Source organism: Nilaparvata lugens, chromosome 1, assembly GCF_014356525.2.
Source record: "Nilaparvata lugens isolate BPH chromosome 1, ASM1435652v1, whole genome shotgun sequence".
Classification (NCBI taxonomy): Eukaryota; Metazoa; Arthropoda; class Insecta; order Hemiptera; family Delphacidae; genus Nilaparvata; species Nilaparvata lugens.
The window spans coordinates 70,193,866-70,217,055 of NC_052504.1; the positions used below are offsets into that span (position 1 = coordinate 70,193,866).

General features: G+C 32.4%; 3 protein-coding genes across 3 annotated transcripts in view; 2 read left to right on the plus strand and 1 right to left on the minus strand.

Moving 5' to 3' along the window:
- LOC120354461 (ADAM DEC1-like) overlaps nucleotides 1-6,024 on the plus strand; it is a 59,563-nt gene extending 53,539 nt beyond the window's left edge. Inside the window, exons 6-7 of the mRNA XM_039441667.1 lie at nucleotides 5,138-5,283; nucleotides 5,855-6,024. Of these exons, the coding sequence (XP_039297601.1) occupies nucleotides 5,138-5,283; nucleotides 5,855-6,009 (301 nt within the window). The 3' untranslated portion in view covers nucleotides 6,010-6,024. The remainder of the gene's footprint in view (nucleotides 1-5,137; nucleotides 5,284-5,854) is intronic.
- An 874-nt stretch (nucleotides 6,025-6,898) lies between these two features.
- Nucleotides 6,899-23,190, plus strand: part of LOC111052645 — a 29,981-nt gene continuing 13,689 nt past the window's right edge. The window contains exons 1-4 of the mRNA XM_039438192.1: nucleotides 6,899-7,098; nucleotides 7,759-7,974; nucleotides 11,491-11,589; nucleotides 12,796-12,955. Of these exons, the coding sequence (XP_039294126.1) occupies nucleotides 6,935-7,098; nucleotides 7,759-7,974; nucleotides 11,491-11,589; nucleotides 12,796-12,955 (639 nt within the window). The 5' untranslated portion in view covers nucleotides 6,899-6,934. The remainder of the gene's footprint in view (nucleotides 7,099-7,758; nucleotides 7,975-11,490; nucleotides 11,590-12,795; nucleotides 12,956-23,190) is intronic.
- Nucleotides 16,664-21,118, minus strand: LOC120354457 (uncharacterized protein MAL13P1.304-like). The gene is made up of 2 exons (XM_039441662.1): nucleotides 18,684-21,118; nucleotides 16,664-17,235 (listed from the first exon to the last, which is right to left on the minus strand). Exon 1 carries the CDS (start codon nucleotides 20,316-20,318, stop codon nucleotides 18,732-18,734), a length of 1,587 nt encoding a protein of 528 aa, XP_039297596.1. The 5' UTR covers nucleotides 20,319-21,118; the 3' UTR covers nucleotides 16,664-17,235; nucleotides 18,684-18,731.

The following is a 23,190-nucleotide window of genomic DNA, read 5'->3' on the forward strand; positions in this document are numbered from 1 at the left end:
ACTTTTGTAGGCAAAACTGCTTGGTTGAAACAAATGAACTCATGAATAAAATCATGCTATTGAAGAAAACAAAACGCAAAGTTTCCATTGATGTATTAGTATTCAAAGGTTGTTTCAAGTTGCTTATTTACAAGATTATGACAGTGAGTCACATGATGAAAGGGTATTCCCCAGCACACAATGATTAGGAATCCTGTGTCATGCCGGGATTCAGAATAGCAATGACCGTAAATACTACGTATGGTAAGAGTCCATAATTGTATCTTTTTTCTTTCCTGTAGCCTATTTTCTTGGCCCTTAATCTTTTCAATTTTCGATTCTTTCCTGTCTTTGTGTAATATTCAGTAAATTTCTTCTATGATGCATATCTTAACCAATCTTGTCCATAGTCATTTAAATTTGTATTTTTTCTGAAATAATATTAGAAGTTGAAATAGTAGCTTATTTTCCTAATCTTTAATTGTTGATAAAACCTAACTTTTCCAAAATCTATCCATTGTAGTGTAAAGAATTGTGTGCTTGCAATATATTTTTTCATCATGTATCACTTATGTGAAGTGTATCAATTTTGTGTGTGTTGTTTTAGGGAATTTATTTACCCAGTTTCTTTTTCCTCTTGTTTGTATTTTTTAGGGAATTATTTACCCATATTTCATCTTGATCATCTTTGTATTATAATCTTGAAATGTTTATACTTATTATACAGTCTTTAAATTTTAAATTATTTTAAAAAATAATTGGTTCAATTTAAAACGTTTTGTTATATTATTAATTGAAATAAGTGTTTGTAATTGATTTTTTTTTTTTTTCAAATTTTAAAACTGTTTGTTCTATAAATTTTGATATGATTGATTATCGTTTGAAATGGATGCTGGAGTGTATGTAGAATTTTTAGTGGGGTTGTTGATTAGAATTTTGCTGGTATGTGATTGTTTTTTGAGATGGAAACCCATTATTGCCTAAAGAAGGAATAACAGAGGTTATGACTTAGAGAGGCAGTAATGAGATAAATTTTTGTGTTGATTACTTATGTTGATTGCCATAGATAAAAAATTAATGATTAATAATGTTGATTGCCATAGATGCAAAATGATGATTACTTATGAATATTGTTTGCCTTTGAAGCAAAATATTATTGATGTTTTGAATGGTTTCTTGTTTAATGTTTGATAGTAAAGTTTTGTCATGAAATGTAGTTTGTGTTTAGAACATTGAAGAGTCGAAATAAACTATAGTATCCAACAAACGATGATTAATAATATTAAATAATTTGCTTTTTATACAATTTTTGAACAAAATTAAAACTAAATAATTTTGAAACCCTGAATGATAAATCATAAATGTGAAATGAACATGCTATAAATGAAATGTTATATTAAATAATAATGAAATGCAAATATATTATGAAATGATTGAATAGAAGACCAAATGTCTGAAATTATTGAAATATGTATTGAAATTAAATTTTTGTTGTGTTGTTATGATGTTTGTTTTTTACAATTTTGATAATGATACAGGGTGTTATGAAATTCTATTTCTATTTTGAAGAATGGATTAAAATGTTGATATTTGAACAGTGAATAAATGAATTTTTTTAAATTTATCATTGATATGTCCATATTTACAATTTATGTATTGCTGACTGTATAATAAGATGTTAACAAATTTCAATTTCATAGATACTTAAAATAATTTTTATGTGTATTAGATTGTATTGATAGCCTAATCAAGTTTTTCTTCTTAGTTTATAAGCATTTTAAGATAACAGGTACAGCACAGACATTAACATTGAAATAGTTATCATGTGAATCTCGAAATCAGTAACAAGTGAACGCCATGAAGAGTGTTAAGAACATTTGGGTGATTTTCAAACTAGTGTGACATAACTACGCCAATATCTACGCCTAAATCAACGTTGCGGCCTACACCAATAACTACGCCAAAATCTACGCCGATGCCTGTGCTGATGCCAACGCCAATAACTACGCCGATGCCTGCGCCGAAGCCAATATCTGCGCCAATGCTGATGCCAAAATCTGCGCCAATGCTGATGCCAACAACAAAAATCAATGCCAATGCCTGCGCCAATGCCAATAGCTACGCCAATGCCAAAATCTGCGCCAATGCCAATAGCTACGCCAATGCCAAAATCTGCGCCAATGCCAACACAAAATCAACGCCGATGCCTGTGCTGATGTCAATGCCTGCGCCATGCCAATAGCTACACCAATGCCTGCGCCAATGCTGATGCCAACACCAAAATCAACGCCGATGCCTGTGCTGATGTCAATAGCTACGCCAATGCCAATAGCTACGCCAATGCCAATGCCAATGCCTGCGCCAATGCCAATGCCTGCGCCAATGCCAATATCAACGCCGATGCCAAAGCCGACACCAAAGCATACGCAAATAGCAATGCCAATGCTTATTGCTGACTCTGTATCTCAAACTTCAACACTACTGCATTACCTGGAGGTAATTGCCATCCATGTTCACATTCACAACTTTGAATTCAGAAGAACAGTCACAGTATCATGAAAGAATTGATTCAAAAAATCCTCTCCTAAATTATTCCTGTATGCAGAACTCTAAACCTTGAAAGCTGAAAATATCAAAAAACCAAACCTTACCTAAATTAATCCTCACCTAAATTAATCCTGTATGCAGCGTCTATCTCTTTTCCAAAAAAAAAATGAATTACATTGTCATTTCAAGCCTGAAATGTACATTGTATAATTACAAATATGATACAAAAGTTATGTGACTCTGTATTGAATTTGGAATGCAGCCGTCTACTACAAACATGAAGCAATGCTAACTGAGATGTCACCTGTATCGAGTTTGTATGCAGCAGTCGACTACAAGTATCAGCCCAACACTACGTGCATCCAGATCAGCCCAACACTTAACGTCATCACATTGGAGTCACACTTAACTGAAAATCATACTGAGTGCCTTAACGGACTGTTTTCCAAAATGTGCATCAATAAAATCAACCGCGTCAATAGTGAAAGAAATGAACATTTTTTGATTTATTGAAATTTTATGTGAAAATTAAATGTAACAATTCATCAATTCATTTAAAAAAAAAAAAAAAAAAATAATAATAATAATAATATTTTTTATTCAACATACTAAATTTTTTTATGCAATAAAAATTAAATTTTCTATCTATTAAATTTATGTGCAATTTCAAAAAAACTATTCTTTACATATTAAACTTTCTGTTGAGATATTTTTCTTTAAATTATAAAGCTAAATCAAAAGTAATATTGATATTCTATATTTTGAGATATTGTTTGGAAACATATAACAAACGCTATTGATGAATTTTTATAATAATTTTCATATTTTTGGATGACATGTAATGTTTTTCTAGAAAAAATTGTTACTGTTCTCAAATTTAAATTTCAACAATTTTCATTAGGGTCAATGTAAATTTTTTCTTTAAATTTTCAAACAGTAAAATTTTTTTTATGTCAAGAGGGGGGTATTTGTAATATTACATTTTTCTTCTCACATTGGAATCGAATCTTCAATTCGAGATCTATGGAACTTTATAAAAATGTCAGAGTTATCAATAGACGGACAAATTTTTGACGGAGAATTATTATCGTAAATGTTTGTTGCATTGTTCCATAATGTCACCGAGGTAGGGTTAACAAAAAGGAAAATTGGTAGCACGGCATACTCTAAAGTATCCTGAAAGAGCTCCTATATTTTTATAGGAAGAAAACGATAGACTAATAATCGATGAATAAACATGATAGCATTATGCTAGTATTACTAGTTCAGTGATAGTTAAATAAATTAATAAAAGCGTTGAGCCAAACTCCAAATAAATAAAATAATTTCCTAAATTATATCAAATGAACAAAAGTAAACTTGAGAAGAGAAATATTCCTAGCTCAATATTATTCTGCTCAAAATAACATTTTTTTCATTTTTTGACTCAAAAATAATCGTTATGGAGAAATTCAGAATGTTAAAAGAAGAAAATAAGTAAAGAAATATAGATAATAGTGTTGAAAAATAATAGTATTCTTGTTGAAATAAATCCATATCCAACAATAAGCACACTAAAGATGATTGATGATGATCTTTCTTTTCCACTAAAATACAATGAATCCAAAACCAAAATTAACCTGACAATCACCTAGCTAAAAATGAAATATTACAAAGGATAATAATTAAAAAAAAAAAAAATCTATGCTCAGTTTATGTTACATATTCAGCTTGTTGGTTTTTACCCTTATTCAAAAGTTTTAAGTCTCATCACTGGCAACCCTCTTTGCTGGGAGTCCGGGGTTTGACGTATGAGGATTTTTCCATCCTTCACCACACGAATTTCAATTTGCCCTCCCTCTTTAGAAATCTCGCTTTCCCTAACAACATTTTATTCGCCGTTGTTAAGTGTTCATTTATGTAGAAATATACTTTTACTTATACTTTTATACTTTGGCTTCATGATTCCATGACTTCATTCTCAAAATTTATTTATTCACAAAAATGCTTACAGGTATGGGAACAACAGGCATTATAGCCCAGAACTGTTCCCGATTCAATATCACAAAGTTCTTCATAAGTAACAAAAGAATGAAAAGTTGATGAAAAATTAAAATTAGTACAAATAAGAAATAAAATAATTGGAAATATTAAGAATAATAAAGAATATGAGTACAAATAAGTAATAATACAAGAAATAATACACAATATGATTTAGTAATGAATATGAGAGTACAATAAAACATAATTTTGTTCCACTCCAAAGCAACACAGTTAAGAGGAAAAATACTAATAAGAAAAAATCATAATATGTTATACTGTAGTAATAATAATTAAACTACCATCAAGAGACAGGCCAAGACTACTGATGCGTCACAGACCACATAGGCGCCAACCCTACTTCGACACGCGCGCACAATCGAATCAACCGAAATATGTTGAGAATATTGAATAAGCAATAGGAAATTGATAAAATAAATAAACTCTAAAATATTTGTAAACTTCAATTTCTAAATAAAGTATCTTAATTAATTCTATCAGCTTATAATGATAAATGTTTGTCTTTTTCATGAATAGGCTATATGTATGATTAGGCTGATTTATTTATGAATGTTTTTTCTGTCTTTGATAGCGGTATGGTGTATACGGGAGAGAGTTTACACTACATTGAAAAAGCCAAAGGAAACAACAGCAATGAAGATGACGACGATGATAAAATTCATGGAAAAGATCATTTCGTTTATGATCATAACGATCTCAAAGTCAATCATACTTGTGGTGAGTATTCGTTTGCACGTGTTGAGTATCCTTCAACACAAAGAAATCAATAAATTAAAACTTGTTTTTAAATTTTCAGTATTATTCTAGTATACTGATTTTCTCTTCAGAATATCCGCAATAAAAGTTTAGTAATTTATTACAATGATTTTAACTTATACCATGATCTATTCAATGATTATTTCTTTAGTTATAAATTAATTTGAGTAAAAAATGACTAGCTTCTGATGATTTGATTGATAATCCAATCTTGGAATTCTTGGCATGTGAAATTGTTGTGATATTCTATTTCCTTTTCGAAATCCCTGTAGATTTTTATTATTTATCTTAATTCATTATTTTTTGCAATAACTTGAGCTGCGTTTACACCAAAGTCAATAACAAATTGTTAATAACTTAATCCTTATAGATTATGTTAGATTGAACGGAACTTGACAAACACATATGTTCATCATGTGTATGATAAGTTATGTTCAATCTAATAGAATCTATAAGGATTAAGTTATTAACATTTTGTTATCCTTTAGTTACCCTTCAACACTAATTAAACCTTCTTATTTATTCCCAACAGGTTACTCAGGTACAGCATTCCACCATATCAATCCAGATATCAATCTGGAAAATACAAAACTCAGGGTAAGCATACTATCTGGCATTTCAAAATTGAATTTTTCCTTGTTAAGCATGCATCTGTGCTACAAACAAATAATAAGAATTCATACATAGATTTCAAGAGAGAATGAATATTCCAAATTATAGATCAGTTGATTTTGTTCAAAAGCATTGAATTACCTGTTTTACTTTGTATTCCAATCTGAATCCTTTTTCAATTACTACTTCAACTTTCTGACGCTAAATTATTTGGCATCAAATGGCTTTGTCATCAATATTATGACAGTCCTATCACGTCCCAATCATAAGTCCTAATTTTCTTTGTATATTTTCGTGGTGCTTCTGCAATCTGATGAGTTTAGCCAGATGTTTCTCATCATCCTCAGTTTATTTATTTATTCATATGACTTTTATTGGCAGAGAGATCCTTTTGGATGTTCTGCCTTGCCGTATTACCCAATGTCATTTCTTATTTACACTCAGGTTTATAGGTTATATATTGGGTTCTTCAAGTTTTCTCACTAAAAATCTACACTTTCACTTCCTGAGTTTTTATTTTATGAAGTTTAAAGTTGAGAAAACTTATTTCTAAACACAAATTCACTTTAAAAAGAGAACAAAAGCATTAAATTACCTGTTTTACTTGTATTCTAATCTGAATCCTCAGTTATTATGCTATTATGCAATGCTTCCAGAATAAATTCAATGAATTGATCAATTATGTGAATTCAAACTCACTGATACTACTTAATTCTCTACAAATACTAAACTTTTTCATATTGGCAAAACTATCTAATGTATTATGAAATATTCTTCCAAAGAGTACTTCACATTGATTCATTTTACATTCTGAAACCTTCTAATAAATAATTATATACTGTTTACTGGTCCAATTTAATTGAATACATTCAGCGATGGACTGCTAGATTACCCAGTTGACAATGGTTAGTCAAGATGATAGTTACTCATTATGATTTGCTCCTCGATAGAATATTTTTTGTATAATTATCATGAATTTGTCTTTATTTTACAGCTGTACATGCCTTTAAACATCTTCATCGCTCTTGTTGGTGTTGTTGTTTGGACAGAGCATGATGAATTTCATATAGACACCAATGGCGATACTACTCTAACAAATTTCCTCCAGTATAGGCGGACAACACTTATCAAAGAACATCCCAATGACAATGCTCAATTATTAACGTAAGTGAAAAAATTAAGTTGCTAATTTAATTTTCCTGCTGTTTGAATTAGAAAGATCATTTGGAAGTAATTTCCAACTGTGGTAAATATTAACAACAAAATATCATTTATAGCGTATATAGCATATATTGCGTTACAATTTGCGCTTAGAAGAAATTCAGAATTGAAAATACAGGAGTAGGATACAAAAAATACTTCAACAATTTATGAATATCCTTTATTGTAGACTGATAATAATATAATATTTGCTTATCGATAAATAATGAATATTCCACATAATATTCTCTTATTGATGAATAATTTTTCAAAGATTCATAAACGCCAATTGAATTGAATATTGCTGTGGAGCTGTAAGATATACTCGAAAAATGACTCCATAAAAAAATCCAGCTCCACCTATTTTACTCTTGTAAATTACATGAACCTGGAACATTATAAGCAATAGAATATGAGAGTGAATCGATAAAATAATGATGTGGAAAACCTCTAATTGTCGATGAATTCCAGTTTGTCAGTCAACAAATGATTCCAATGATATTGTAATTCTTCATTTTGTGGAATGGGTTTAGAGCTAAATTATAAATATACCCACTATAAAGTTACTAGTGAACGGTATTGTAAAACTCTTACAGACTCCAAATAATTTTCTCTTTTTTGTAGGCGAGTGCAGTTCGAAGGTGGTGTAGTAGGCAAAGCTCTTAAAGGACCGATCTGTACGTACGAATTTTCTGGAGGTGTGAATATGGACCACAGCCCCGTGGTCGGCCTAGTCGCCACAACTGTTGCCCACGAAATGGGGCACAACTTCGGTATGGAGCATGATGGCAGCTCTTGCGAATGCCCTGAAGAAAAATGTATTATGGCTTCATCTAGTAGGTAGGTTGGAGGTTAACAGGTATTTTCCTATCACAAACACTTATGGATCGAGTGATTCGAACAATAATACATGATGTGATAATCATCATTGGAGGAAACAATATACAGTTTTCCTCAACAGCTTTTAGACCTGTTGGGTTTTTTATTATTGTCTTAGACATTTTAGACTATCTTAGACAATTATATCTTAGATAGATACAAGAATTACAGTTATGAAATATATTCGATGCAAGAATCTTAAAACTTATCCTTTATCAATCACTTAGTAACAATAAATAATATTTAAATACACCCGATATGAATATCTATGTTCACTATTCAAATCATTCTCAAATTCTGCAAATTTCTTCAAATTGATGAGATTCAACCAATAGAGTAGATAGTAGTGTACTACAGTACTCTACAGTAGTACTACACTCCCTTACCATCTCGAAATGTGATGTTACAATTGGTCACTTTCGAATACCTACTTGAATTACGACATAGCAGTCTGATTTTTATTAATAAAAGCTATTAGCTTCTACTCACGTTTGTGTCGGACACTAGGCTCTGTCTCAACACTGGTAGACACAGAGTGTCTAGTGTCTGAAAGCGCTCCACAAACGTGAGTAAAAGCTAATAGTTTTAACCTTACAGTTGTGGTATGAGTGATGCTGTGGTACTTTTCCATAATTAAAACACAAATTGAAATTGTCAACCACTTTTATTATTATTATAAAATATTATTATGTACACAGAACCTGGTTTCGTGGCTTTACCAACCACATCTTCAGCTATAATAATATTCACCTATATTCATCTTCCACTTTTATAATAATAAAAGTGGTTGACAATTTCAATTTGTGTTTTCACTAATAGTTTTAATTTATAGAAATCAGACTAGTATTCAAAAACTCGACTAGTATTGAACAGGAGGTTGTGTATATGGCTGTTAGGTTGAAGAAGAAAATGTCAAGTGAAATTGATGACATACCATCAAGGATACTGAGGGAATTCTTTCAATGTGTCAGTGGTCCTGTGACCCAGTTACTAAATGAGTCACTTACCTCTGGATCGTTCCCGTCTTGCTTCAAAATTTCCAAACTCAAACCAGTTTTCAAAAAAGGCTCTCGGAAGGAAGTTAATAATTATAGACCAATAGCTAACTTGAACTCATTGTCAAAGATTTATTCATCTCTAGATCGTGGTCACAAAGTACTGGGTTTCTTTGTTGATCTTGAAAAAGCATTTGACAGCCTGGACCATGAGATTCTTATCAGAAAGCTTTATTACTATGGGATCCATGGTAACTGCCTATCTTTGATAAGATCCTATCTGAGTGGGAGGAGCCAAGTTGTGGAGATTGAGGGTATGGAGGGTGCAGTTGTGAATGCTAAATTTAGATCTAAGCTTTGTCCTATAGGAAGGGGAGTTCCACAGGGTTCAATACTGGGTCCAATGCTGTTTCTTATATATATGAACGACCTCCCTGCTAATGTTCATCAGCCAAGTCTGTTCTTTTTGCTGACGATGCAAATTTCCTGGTAACGGCTAAAAATATAGAAGAACTTCAGTTGACTGGAAATGCTGTTCTTTGTGAGGTGACCAACTGGTGCAGGGCAAATAAGTTGGAGGTGAATATTACCAAAACATCTTTTATTGAATTTCAGATTCATAGATCACCTCCAAGCTTGGTCCAATTCAGTATAGATGGTGAGGATGTGCAGTCCTCCTCTTCTGCCGGTTTCTTGGGATTGGCAATTGACCAGGGCTTGTCATGGACTGTTCACATTGATTAACTCCTGAAAAAACTGAATTCTGCAGCTTTTCTGGTGTCAAGGCTTTCTAGTATGCTCGACCGAGAGGCAGTTGTCACTGCCTACCATGGATACTTCGAGCCTCTACTGTCCTATGGAATACTTCTTTGGGGGGGCTCAGGAAACTCTCTGCCGGTCTTTACGGCACAAAAGAGAATAATTCGAATTATATTTAGAAAGCCACCGAGGTCCTCATGCCGTTCTCTCTTCCGATCATCAGCAATAATGACTGTCCCTGCTCTTTATATATATTATGTATCTATCTTTGCCTTCAAATACAAGACAAATTGGACAACAGGGTCAAATATCCATAGTCATAACACAAGATCCAGAGAAGCGTTGAGAATTGAGCCACACAGAACGACCTTCTACAAATCTAGCTCACAGCATATGGGTAAGAAAGTATTTAATTCGTTGCCGAACCACTTGAAAGACGCTCAAACACTGACAGTTTTCAGGACAAGACTGAAAATCTGGTTGATAGCCCAGTGTCCCTATAGTTGGCAATCCCTAATAAACTGATTAGAGAAAAACAAAATAAGACTGAAAAAAATGTATTAAGAATCTATCGTGTTACTTTCGAGTGCAATGTTAATGTTTCCAGATTTTATTGTTTCTATATAAGTATGAGTTGTAACTGACATATTATTAATAAGTTTTCAAATGTTATATTTTCATAATTTTAAAAATTTATCTAGTCTTACTTTGTAAATGAATGTTAAAATTTGAATGTATGTGACTATTGTCTATGCTTACCATTATTTAGCCATGACAAGTAATAAATTGAATTGAATTAAAAAGTGATTATTAACAAGCAGTTCATAACGGAAAGAAACATTGAAGAGTGTTACAATTTTAGATTAGTTCACTTGAATCAAAGTGTTGAATCTAATTGTTGTAAAATCATTTGGACATTTTTAATTCTAAGAGCTAAGCCACATAAGGCGTTTTCAAACGAATCGGCAGGGCAGGAAGATTTCCGAATGGGTTGGCGTTTGGGAATCAGCTGATAATCAGCGAATCAGAGAGCTTCCTGCCTTCCGACTCGTCTGAAAAACGCCTCATGTGGCTTGGCCCTAATACTGTATCTTCACTGTACTGTTAACCTTTTCGTTAGGCTGATGTTATTTTTTTTCTGAGACACTGTATGAGTATATTATTATAAAAGTATTCAATGTATCTGATGAATAATATTTTCAGCAAAAACCAGCTCCTATTTTACCTTACTTCAGATTTGTTTTTACACAGATAATCGCAGTCCTACTATTTTCGATTAGATTGATCTTCCTTATGCTCTTATCTATAACATTTCAGAACGAGTTTAGTTCAAACCGTAAAAATTAGGGATCCTTGAGTTTTCCTAATAGTTCGAAATCAATATTCCTTAAATATTCCTGTCACAGATTCAACCGCTCCTATTAGTGATTAACTGATCCAGTTAACGTTAATCATGACTGCTTAGATAGTTGAGATTGAGCTATCGCAATATAATCCCTAGATATTGTTCACATTCTTGCGTATGAATTTTTAATATCCTATAGTATAACATCTGATATCGTTGTTCAATCTTTGACAATCAATAATAAAAACTCTTAAAGGAAATTAGCAGATTTATGAATCTTTCCACCTTCGAAACTATTCTGAATAGTCTATATTGTTCTGTATTCCATCAATTTGATGTTCAGCTGTCAATTCATATTCTAAATTTTATTTTTGACAGTTCGTCAAGCCCAACGCATTGGAGCAGTTGCAGTTATGAATACCTGCTGTTCGCATTCGGACATGGAATGGACTATTGTCTGCGCAACAAACCAACTAGGTAATGATTAATCTTATCATTATTGTCTAATGACTAATAATTATTATTGCCATTTTCTGAATTCTATTCTTTGGTATCCTTTAGGCGTCTAACAGTTTATCATACCTCTATGGTATACAATCATAGAGATCATACAAAAATAAAATAATTTACTAATTTTCAACAGCATTTCACTATTGTACATTGTAGGGAATTAAAGGTGAAGTAAATTATAGATTTATGAATCTTATCTCCTTTCATATTATATTCTGGATAGTCTTTATTGTTTTCTATTCCACCATTCTAGATTGCTCATTTCTATAGAACAAATTTTTCTTGCTATTAACTTTGAGCAAATCAATTTTTCCAATTATAAATTTGTTTAGATCAAGGTCTTTAAATGCAGGTCATGACACGATTCCGTGATGCATTGCAAAATCGCCATTTTGTGGAGTTCTAGTTCATCAATTTTCAAATTTATCAGCTGTTTTTAGATTAACAACATCATGTGTTATTTGTCATATTTTTCAAGGGATATTGCTTGGCTTTGAATTGGAAAATGAATTCTTTCGACAGAATAATAGTATTGAAATTCTAACTAGGAACTGAATTGTCGATTTTTAGATTTGTTTGGGAACTTTCAACTGTTTTTGTGGTTAGCCTCTTGTCACAATGCCTTATGAATCATAACATGTTTCAAGAATAAGAACAATTTTTATAATAAATAAATTATTGAACCATTATTGAAATTTCATTATTTAAAAATCGAAAACCTAAATTTACATATATTATCTGAACCAGAATATTGTTTTTAAAATGCTAATGCATGATTTTGTTAAGAACAAATAGAATCAGATTGGATTTTCAAATGTACCGCCATAAAAACCTCACAAAATGGCCGCTCCATAAGGAACACAGGTGTCTTGACCTGGTTTTTATAGACTTTGGTTTAGATTAATTCATAATTATACATTTGATGAAGAGCAAATAGATTTCCCTATACGTATAGTTTCCATAACCATAGTTTCATTAACCAATGTTTCCATAACCATAGCTTCTATAACCATTGTTTACATAACCATAGCTTACATAACCATAGCTTACATAACAATGGTTTCCATAACCATTGTTTTAATAACCAATGTTTCCATAACCATTGTTTCCATACAATAGCTCGCATACCTATTTACCTTTGGGTAAGTTGACTTGTATGTTTTTTGCTTACAGTCTATTTGACAGTCCTGTGTGTGGGAATGGGTTCGTGGAGCCGGGTGAGCAGTGCGACTGTGGCTTGCCAGGTCATTGCACAAATCCCTGCTGCAACATGACCTCTTGTATGCTCTACTCAAATGCATCTTGTGCTACTGGCGAATGCTGTGATTTCTCGGTAACAATATCTTATCATTAACATAATTATCATTACGTTCTTTTCATTTTGAAAATTAAATAATAGTATTTACCGGAACTTCTTCGTTGTGTTAGATAGGAATTATACCAATGTCACTATTATAATGTATTTCTCTGCATCATTAGTAATTTCTCCCTCGACTAATAATAATATGTTATTTATTCTCATAAATAAGTAGATTATGTTGACGAAAATAATATTTCTAACTTCTTATTCTTCTTTTCTGATTTTATTTTTCGTGAATCGTGATTTTAACATTGTTACTTCATAATTTTTAATTCTTCCTGTTTTTATTGTTTTTAAGTGCAAAGTTTCACTATTTATTGTTTACTCCGCAATAAAATACAAGCTCCTGCTTACTAATATTCTAGACTTCAGCTTCATTATTAATTCAAATAGTTACTCTCATTGCTGACTTTATAATTTCGATTATTGAGTTAGTAATTACTATTGTAGAATATTTGAGTGATGTTCTGTACTGATTGAATAAATAAAGTTTAAACATGAGCTACTAGATTATCCAATATCCGCTTCGCCAGATTGCTACCTTTTCATGCAAGCCTAAATGACCAAATGTACCCTATATCAATATTCTGATTTATGTATTGTTATTTATTCCAATAAAAGATTTAAATTGGACAACACAATCGATGTCTCATTGAATATATACAGTCATATGGGATTGCATGAGAAAGTTTTACTTCCTCTCATTCTGGGATCGCGGATATTTATGATCTGAAATACCAACTTGCTTTTTGACTAGGAAAATAATAGTTGATAGATAAATACTAGTAAAATGATAAAATATAAATAAACATAACCTGAAACTCTCACTCTGGGTCGTGAATTTGGGATTTGTTGAATAAAACAAGAAATCAATCAGTTATTGCTAAACTATATTGAGAATTCAAATAGACGAAAATGAAATAAAGTTGCAATAATGCTGAGAAGCCTCACAAATGAGAGAAAATTAAATATGAATAGAGCTTCAAAACTAAATTTACTCAAAAATGTAATCAATTTAAAAATTGAAAATGAAGTTTTCAATTTGAATTTGATAATAACATAGAATCCAAGAAATGCTAGTGAGTAATTAAAATCAATATATACAATTATCAATAGAATTTAAATCTTTCAAGAAATGTTCAAAACTGAAATTCAAAAGCAATAATTTAAAATAAATTTGAAATCTATGGAATTGAATAAAAACTCTTCCTCTGAAATTACTAATAATTCTTTGTTAAACCCTACTTGAAAAAGGAAACTGGAAGGTTGTTGCTATTTTTGGCTTTAGTGGAGTCACAGATCAATAATTGAAATCCTAGTATGTGTCAAGAATAAAACTGATGATAAGACTCACTGTAGCTTGATCACGTCACTCTCCTATGAATTGTGACATCTGATGCTGCTGTTTGCCAATCCCAGAGAATACCTCAACACAGGACACTTGACACCTCTCAATGACCAATTCTTCAAGACTGGCTTGGGACGTTCTCGTTCCTCCATATATAGCCTAATGTGTCAACCTGTCGCTCATGTGTGGGGTTCCTCTTCATAAGGGATCTGTGACTACCACCACTACTTGCCAATATTTATCTTTCCAGTATTTAACAATATTGGGGACTCTACTTCAAACTTTATTAATTACTCGCAGTTCTCTTTCAGAGGAATAATAATCTAGAGTTTGTAATAAAAAAATAGGCTGAAGCTCATTCAAGAAAAAAATTATCTTCCCTGACTCTCAGCTATGAAACTGATTCTTTAACAAGACATACAATAATTCTTTACTCTCTTAAAGATTTAATCAACTCCGATAATATGAATATATACATCAATATTACATCAAAACCAATACAAAACAAACAATACAAAAATGAGAATAAATGCATCAAATTCACAAGTGCCAAATACATCAATCTAAATTCAAATGTGACATAGTAACATAACATCAATCACATAAAGTAATAAATTGTAGTCTACAGTAAAAATTTAAAATTTAATACATAATTATTTGTAGTGCACTACCCTATATTATAAGAAACAGCCTACCTAATACTCATGAGTAATGTAACATATAATATGGATTACCGGTATCAAAATACAGCTTTAGTGATCATTATTTACATTACCCTTGATATTTCATTATTTATTCAATTACAAAAAGGTCTTTAAATTCCAATTGAGGCTTGTCATTGACCTCTCAGAATATTAGTTTTGCCACATGCTTGTCAAAAATCCTCAATTACCACGTGCACAACTTTCTAAAATTCCTGGTTGAAAGTGTTGAAATAACCATGCTTGAAAAGTGCTGGTCGTCATCCTATGAAACATGCCATTTCCCACATGCCATTCAAACTACACATTCACAATTATGCATTCATGCATGCGTTCTAACAATGGGCCTGTCCTTTCTGATCCTCTGGTTGTCTTAATACCTGGAAATGCTAAATAGGTCTCCTCAAAATGAGGAGAAGGCTTCGAAATTAATGACCACCCTGAAATTGAATGTTGGAGAGGTCATTCACCCACGGTAGGGTAGCATATTTGGTGCAAAATCCCTCGCTTTTTGGATATTATTTTCTTTGGAAATGATGTGCAAAACAAAATAAAGGCATGTTATATCAGATTACATAAATGGTAAAATATGCATGAAAATAAATTTACACAAAAATTATACAAAACGTGATTCCTATAAACGTGTACACAATTAATCAATAATAGTCAAAAAAATGTTCTGTAGTCTAATAAGTCAAAAGTTAGTCAGTAATCTTTCTTGAGAAATTCATATCACTCTGTAAGTGAATTGATTATATACAGCAAATTTTAAATAACTCAATCAAAATACCACAATATGAACAATCATAATCCGAAAATCGGAATTCAATAAAAATGCACCATTACAATTTATCCTGTACTTGAACATGATTAGCACTCAGATTATAGTTCATAAAATAATATTCATACACTCGTTACAAATATGCAGCTATTAAAAATTAACCTGTAGACACACTGCTAATTATATGCAATTCATGGAATTAATCAATCATCAATGATAGCCTGTAATCAAACAAAGTATAATTATTCAAATGTCATCACAATGTATGTACATAATTCTAGCTTATACTAATATGTGTAAAACTCTTAATGACTAATTTTCTAGAATATAGATCAACCCTCATCTAAGACTAAAACTTTCTTGAAAAAAACTATCACGCAAAAGGAACAAAAAACTAACCCTCTACAATATACACAAAAGAAAATGATAATGACCTCACACAACTACTTCCCCTTTCATCAACAAGATGTATTGCCGATTGTCGTCATCGATGATGGCATGTATAGACTGTAGCTCTCACTATTATTCATGATTAATTTTATTCACAAAGCTATATATTATATACAACTACAATATATTGAGGCATGATATATACATGATACTCCGTTTGTACTGAGTTTCCATCATACAATTACCTACTCAGTCCAGCAATCATATGATTTCCACTCAATACATAGGTACTAATTAATCATATTCATATTCCTTGCTGTAGTAATTGAATAATCTCTTTACTACTTTCATCATCTTGTTGATAGGACTTTATGTTCTTCATTTTCCGTCTCAAGTCAGTACTCTCAATTTTGAGCCGATGAACTTCATACGTCTTGTCTTCTGCTAATTGTTATGCGATTTCAGCATTACCTCTTGATAGACAGTCAGCGGCCTTATTCAAAGAACCTTTTAAAAATTCCCATTTGATGTTGTAAGCGGCTAGTAGTAATGACCATCTTGTCAATCTTCCCGCTGGCAAACGACATGATTTCAGAAACGTAATTGCTCGGTGGTCTGTTCTGACGGTTAGATCGTTTCCAAGTATATACTCTCGGAATTTTATACAACAAAAAACTACACTATACAGTTCTTTCTCCGTTGTGCTGTAATTGATTTCTTGTTTATTAAGAGTCTTACTCGCAAAGCTTATCACTTGCTCTTCTCCTTCATCATTAATTTGTGATAGATAACCGCCTAGCGAAAATCCACTAGCATCACACGTGATAATGAACGGTTTATTAAAGTCTGGATGTTTTAGCATGACACTTTCCAAGAATTTATCTTTTATGTCCTGGAATGCTTGTTCCTCCTGTGGTCCCCATCTCCAGGTATTCTTGCTACTCAAAACGTGTTTAAACGGTACCGTAGCCTCTGCATATTTATCTTGAAATCGGCGATAAAAATTGCACATACCAAGAAAACTTTGTAGTCCCTTCTTGTTCTTTGGACTGGGAAAATTTTTTATCGCTTCTACACGAGCCTCATTCATTCTTATTCCCTCCTGTGAAACAATATGCCCTAAAAATAGCACTTCTTTTCTCAGTATCTTCGATTTTTCAATGTTTACCGTCATTCCATTTATTTTCAACTCTTCTAACACCTTAGCTAATATTTCCAAATGTTCTTCATAACTCTCAGTCATAATTAGAAGATCATCAACATAGATAATGACTTTATCTGAGAGCTTATCCCCTAAGACTTTCTGCATTGCTCTGACGAGTCCCGCTGTTGAAACAGATAATCCAAAAGGGAGTCGTTGAAAACAGAATACCCTACCTTCAAATCTAAAAGCTGTGAATTTCTTCGAATCTTCCGTGAGCTTTATTTGCCAAAAAGAACTTTTGAGGTCAATACTGCTGAAATATTTTCTATTGTGGAAACGTTGAAGAATATTATCAATTGTGTGTGGAGTCGTGTGATCTTTTACTAGAACATTGTTAAGACTACGTGCGTCGACACATAATCTAATTGATCCATCTTTTTTGTCGACGATCACTAATGGATTGATAAATTCCGAGTTACATTCTTCAATGATACCCTGTTTTTTCATATGCTCCAATTCTGCTCTCACTGCCTCCTTCTTAGAATTCGGTACGGGATACGCTCTACATACGAATTTCTTATCAGTTGTTATCTCTAATCTATATTCAAAATCTTTTACACAACCTATCTGTTCTCTGAATACTGATTTGTGATGTTCTAGTATTCTTAACAGTGGTTGAGGGTCAATGTTCGAATAGTTCTCTCTCGCCCTGTCTACCTGCCCTTCTAAGAAGTCCTTCCACCTATTGTCTTCCTCGTTTCTTTGAATGTCAACTCGACAACTGGCTACTATCTCTCGCTCTTCATCTGTCAATTGTTCAAGCTTCGCCGTTACCCACTCTCCATCTATATACAATCGTATTTCCTCTGTGTCAATATTAACTAATCCTCTGTACAATTTCAGCGTGTCCGTTCCAATTATCATTTCTATATTCAAATTATCTACAACTAAGAAATTCGTTGGCATGCGTTTATTATTTACAAAAATATCTATCAAAACTTGCTTTGTTATCTTCTTAGCTCTAATTCCCGTAACACCAATAATAGAAATTCCAGTCGCAGGAAGATGTCTCAATTCTCCTGTCTCTTTCTCTATCTCCTCCAATTTACTTCTCGTTAATATTGAAACAGCTGATCCTGTATCAATTAATACTTTCATGTTTTTGCTTCCTATTTTTACATTCAACATTAGTGCTCTAGCTAGTTTATCATCTATCAATTTATTTACAGAAATATATTCATCTAATAATTCTTCTTCTATGTCCGTCGTTGTTCTTATTCCTATACTATTTACAGTATAATTTTTTAATGGGGTAGACGTAGAGTTTTCTTGTCGCCCTTCTCCACCTTTTTGACACTGCGATCGGGCTCTCACAGGTACATTAATTAGTTTTTTGTCTTGTTGCTCTCAGCTACTTTCGCGGTTCCCGTTTTATCATCCTTATTTACATCCTCATTGCTTCTATTATGATTCCTTTCACCATTATTTCTCCGACTCTGCTGGTAATCATTATTTCGCCGATCCTCGTGATAGTTCGAGTTCCATCTTCCACCTCTTCCACCTCCATTGAAATGATTATTATGGTTGTAATTCTGATTACCATAATTCCTTCTATCCTGTCGATTATCATTCTGCCTTTGTTCCTGTTGATTGTCGTAATTCCTTCTCTCAAACTTCGGGCTTTGGTTGCTTCGTTCCATCGAATTCTGATTGGCGATCTTGTTCTCCTTTTTCCCAGCCTCTTTCAAACCTTTCTGATCAGCATCAATGTTCTGTTCAGTCCATTCTTCTAGTAACCGCTCCATGTTCTCAACCGTTTTAATATTTCTATTAAATCTGGCACTCTCCAAGCCTACTCCGTAGTGTTTAGCAAGTTTTACAATAATTTCTTCTTCTGACATTGCTGGTTCCAAATTTCGTGCAATGAGTACTTGTTTGATGAAATACTCATTAGCATTCAACTTTCTCCCTCTCACAAATTTTCCATTTTTCATCCTATCTCTCACAGTATCCTGTATTTTCTCATTCCAGAATTTTGCTTTAAACTTCTCCTCAAATACTTCAAACGTTGTGATAGTCGTTTGCACAATCATCCACCACGCTGCCTCCTGATTGTCGAATGATTTCTCCATCACACCGGCCTGTTCTGCCCAAGATTCACGACTGTTTCGTTGGAGATATTCCTTAATTTTTATGAGAAATTGTATAGGATTCTCGCGGAATTTGTCGAACTTAGGAACGTCATCAAATCCACGGCAATTCGTATTTACAACAATAGGTCTGTTCCTGACTATTTCTAGAGTATCACAAATCCTATTTTTCTCTTGCTGGAACTCGTCTAATCTTTGTTCTACTCTTTTTAACGCCTCATTGTCAATCTCCACGGTTTTTCCAGACAATTCTCTTCTAACTGAAGCAATCTCTGTTGTTATTCTCGCGTCAACTTTTTCAACGGTGTTTTCAATTACTGAGATTTTCTTAGAAATTTCATTACGAATTTCTTCCGTTTTTTCTACAATCTTATTCTCAATCTTCTTCTCTAGAAAACCTACATCTTTTTGTATCTTCTCAACAATTGTTTTGAGAGATTGTAAATTTTTTACCTCTTTGGAAACTTCTTGAATCTCTTTCCTGTTTTCGTCCAATTTCACTGCTATTTCTCTTCTATTTTGTTGAAATAAGGCACCTAACTCTTCTTTTAACCCTGCCATGATTATTTTCAATGGGTCCTCTTTTCCCTCGCTAGTTGAGTCATGGGTTTGAGTCGTGTGAGGATCATTAACTGCTCCCATCCCTACTTGGTCATTAGAGGCTTCAGAATTATCTTCTAAATTATCTGAATCTACCGGGCTGCTGTCACCTGAATATCCCTCGCTAGTTTCAGTATACTGTTCATTAAGATTTCCCTCGCTATCAGCCATTTCGGTTTCAGAATTAATAATACGCCTATTTCTCAAATTATAAACTAACATACCCTAAAATACATGTCCTATATCACTAGGTACTATAGAGCCCACTGATGAAGATAAACTTTCACTATAACTTAACCAATTATAATTCCCAGCACTGACTTAAGAATATTCTACCCCACTACACAAGTTTAACACAAGAATATATATAGCCTACACAAGAACACAAGAACTACCACAAGAACATGTCATAATAAACGCATAATAAGCGTAATTAATCCAATAATAAACAATATGAAAGAGATATAGATTAGACACTAAAAATAAATACTAAGGGAAATTCAAAAACAAAAAAAAACTTTTGCTTTAATCAACAAATCCGATTGATTAACATAAGAATCAATGCCTCACGTTGGCGGCGACAATTTGAGCTCTTCGTCTACTTGCTCTTTACATAAAGTACTTGAAATTAAAAATAATCATATAATGAGTAATTCATTAAATTCAATGGATAATTTGCCAATATAATGGTTTCTGTATGGGCGCCACCCAGTCTTTTTTGACTAGGAAAATAATAGTTGATAGATAAATACTAGTAAAATGATAAAATATAAATAAACATAACCTGAAACTCTCACTCTGGGTCGTGAATTTGGGATTTGTTGAATAAAACAAGAAATCAATCAGTTATTGCTAAACTATATTGAGAATTCAAATAGACGAAAATGAAATAAAGTTGCAATAATGCTGAGAAGCCTCACAAATGAGAGAAAATTAAATATGAATAGAGCTTCAAAACTAAATTTACTCAAAAATGTAATCAATTTAAAAATTGAAAATGAAGTTTTCAATTTGAATTTGATAATAACATAGAATCCAAGAAATACTAGTGAGTAATTAAAATCAATATATACAATTATCAATAGAATTTAAATCTTTCAAGAAATGTTCAAAACTGAAATTCAAAAGCAGTAATTTAAAATAAATTTGAAATCTATGGAATTGAATAAAAACTCTTCCTCTGAAATTACTAATTCTTTGTTAAACCCTACTTGAAAAAGGAAACTGGAAGGTTGTTGCTATTTTTGGCTTTAGTGGAGTCACAGATCAATAATTGAAATCCTAGTATGTGTCAAGAATAAAACTGATGATAAGACTCACTGTAGCTTGATCACGTCACTCTCCTATGAATTGTGACATCTGATGCTGCCGTTTGCCAATCCCAGAGAATACCTCAACACAGGACACTTGACACCTCTCAATGACCAATTCTTCAAGACTGGCTTGGGACGTTCTCGTTCCTCCATATATAGCCTAATGTGTCAACCTGTCGCTCATGTGTGGGGTTCCTCTTCATAAGGGATCTGTGACTACCACCACTACTTGCCAATATTTATCTTTCCAGTATTTAACAATATTGGGGACTCTACTTCAAACTTTATTAATTACTCGCAGTTCTCTTTCAGAGGAATAATAATCTAGAGTTTGTAATAAAAAAATAGGCTGAAGCTCATTCAAGAAAAAAATTATCTTCCCTGACTCTCAGCTATGAAACTGATTCTTTAACAAGACATACAATAATTCTTTACTCTCTTAAAGATTTAATCAACTCCGATAATATGAATATATACATCAATATTACATCAAAACCAATACAAAACAAACAATACAAAAATGAGAATAAATGCATCAAATTCACAAGTGCCAAATACATCAATCTAAATTCAAATGTGACATAGTAACATAACATCAATCACATAAAGTAATAAATTGTAGTCTACAGTAAAAATTAAAAATTTAATACATAATTATTTGTAGTGCACTACCCTATATTATAAGAAACAGCCTACCTAATACTCATGAGTAATGTAACATATAATATGGATTACCGGTATCAAAATACAGCTTTAGTGATCATTATTTACATTACCCTTGATATTTCATTATTTATTCAATTACAAAAAGGTCTTTAAATTCCAATTGAGGCTTGTCATTGACCTCTCAGAATATTAGTTTTGCCACATGCTTGTCAAAAATCCTCAATTACCACGTGCACAACTTTCTAAAATTCCTGGTTGAAAGTGTTGAAATAACCATGCTTGAAAAGTGCTGGTCGTCATCCTATGAAACATGCCATTTCCCACATGCCATTCAACTACACATTCACAATTTTGCATTCATGCATGCGTTCTAACAATGGGCCTGTCCTTTCTGATCCTCTGGTTGTCTTAATACCTGGAAATGCTAAATAGGTCTCCTCAAAATTGAGGAGAAGGCTTCGAAATTAATGACCACCCTGAAATTGAATGTTGGAGAGGTCATTCACCCACGGTAGGGTAGCATATTTGGTGCAAGCTCGATTTGAAAACTGTGAAAAGTGCAAGATTAGAGTGCATTAAGTTATGCAGCTGACAGCTGATTTTATATCCACTTCACAGTTTTGTCAATTCATTAGGAATGGCATTTCGTTTAGGAGGTTGTGATAACATGCAATACGTCACTCAACACAATTCATCCTATCTTGGACTTTCCACTCGTTTTTCAATTTTTTCAAGTAGGTCGTTCAGTTTAATAATTCTACCAATTAACGCGACAATGCCGATTAGGCCGGGGGCATGAAGCTATTAAAAGCTGTGATACTTGTTAATGGAGCAATGCAAGTAATAAACTAGAACGCTTTTATGTATTTAAGATGGAAGCTTTTATTAGAAATTGAATTTAACCAACTTGATTTATGTATTTGTTTAGCTTCGAAAATATACTGAATGTTCTATGAATTTGAAATACAACTGCAGAAATAATTTATTATTATAATGATATCTCTCAATCTTTTTGACTTTAAATCTCCAATTTAGAAATAATTGCGAAGAGTTACTTCTTAATTTGGTAACATGTATGCCATCCAATTGTAATACCACTTCAATCTTTATTTTCT

Excerpts from the sequence above, each read along its gene's own strand:
- LOC120354457 (XM_039441662.1), bottom strand. The coding sequence starts at position 20,318 with ATGTTAGTTTATAATTTGAGAAATAGGCGTATTATTAATTCTGAAACC.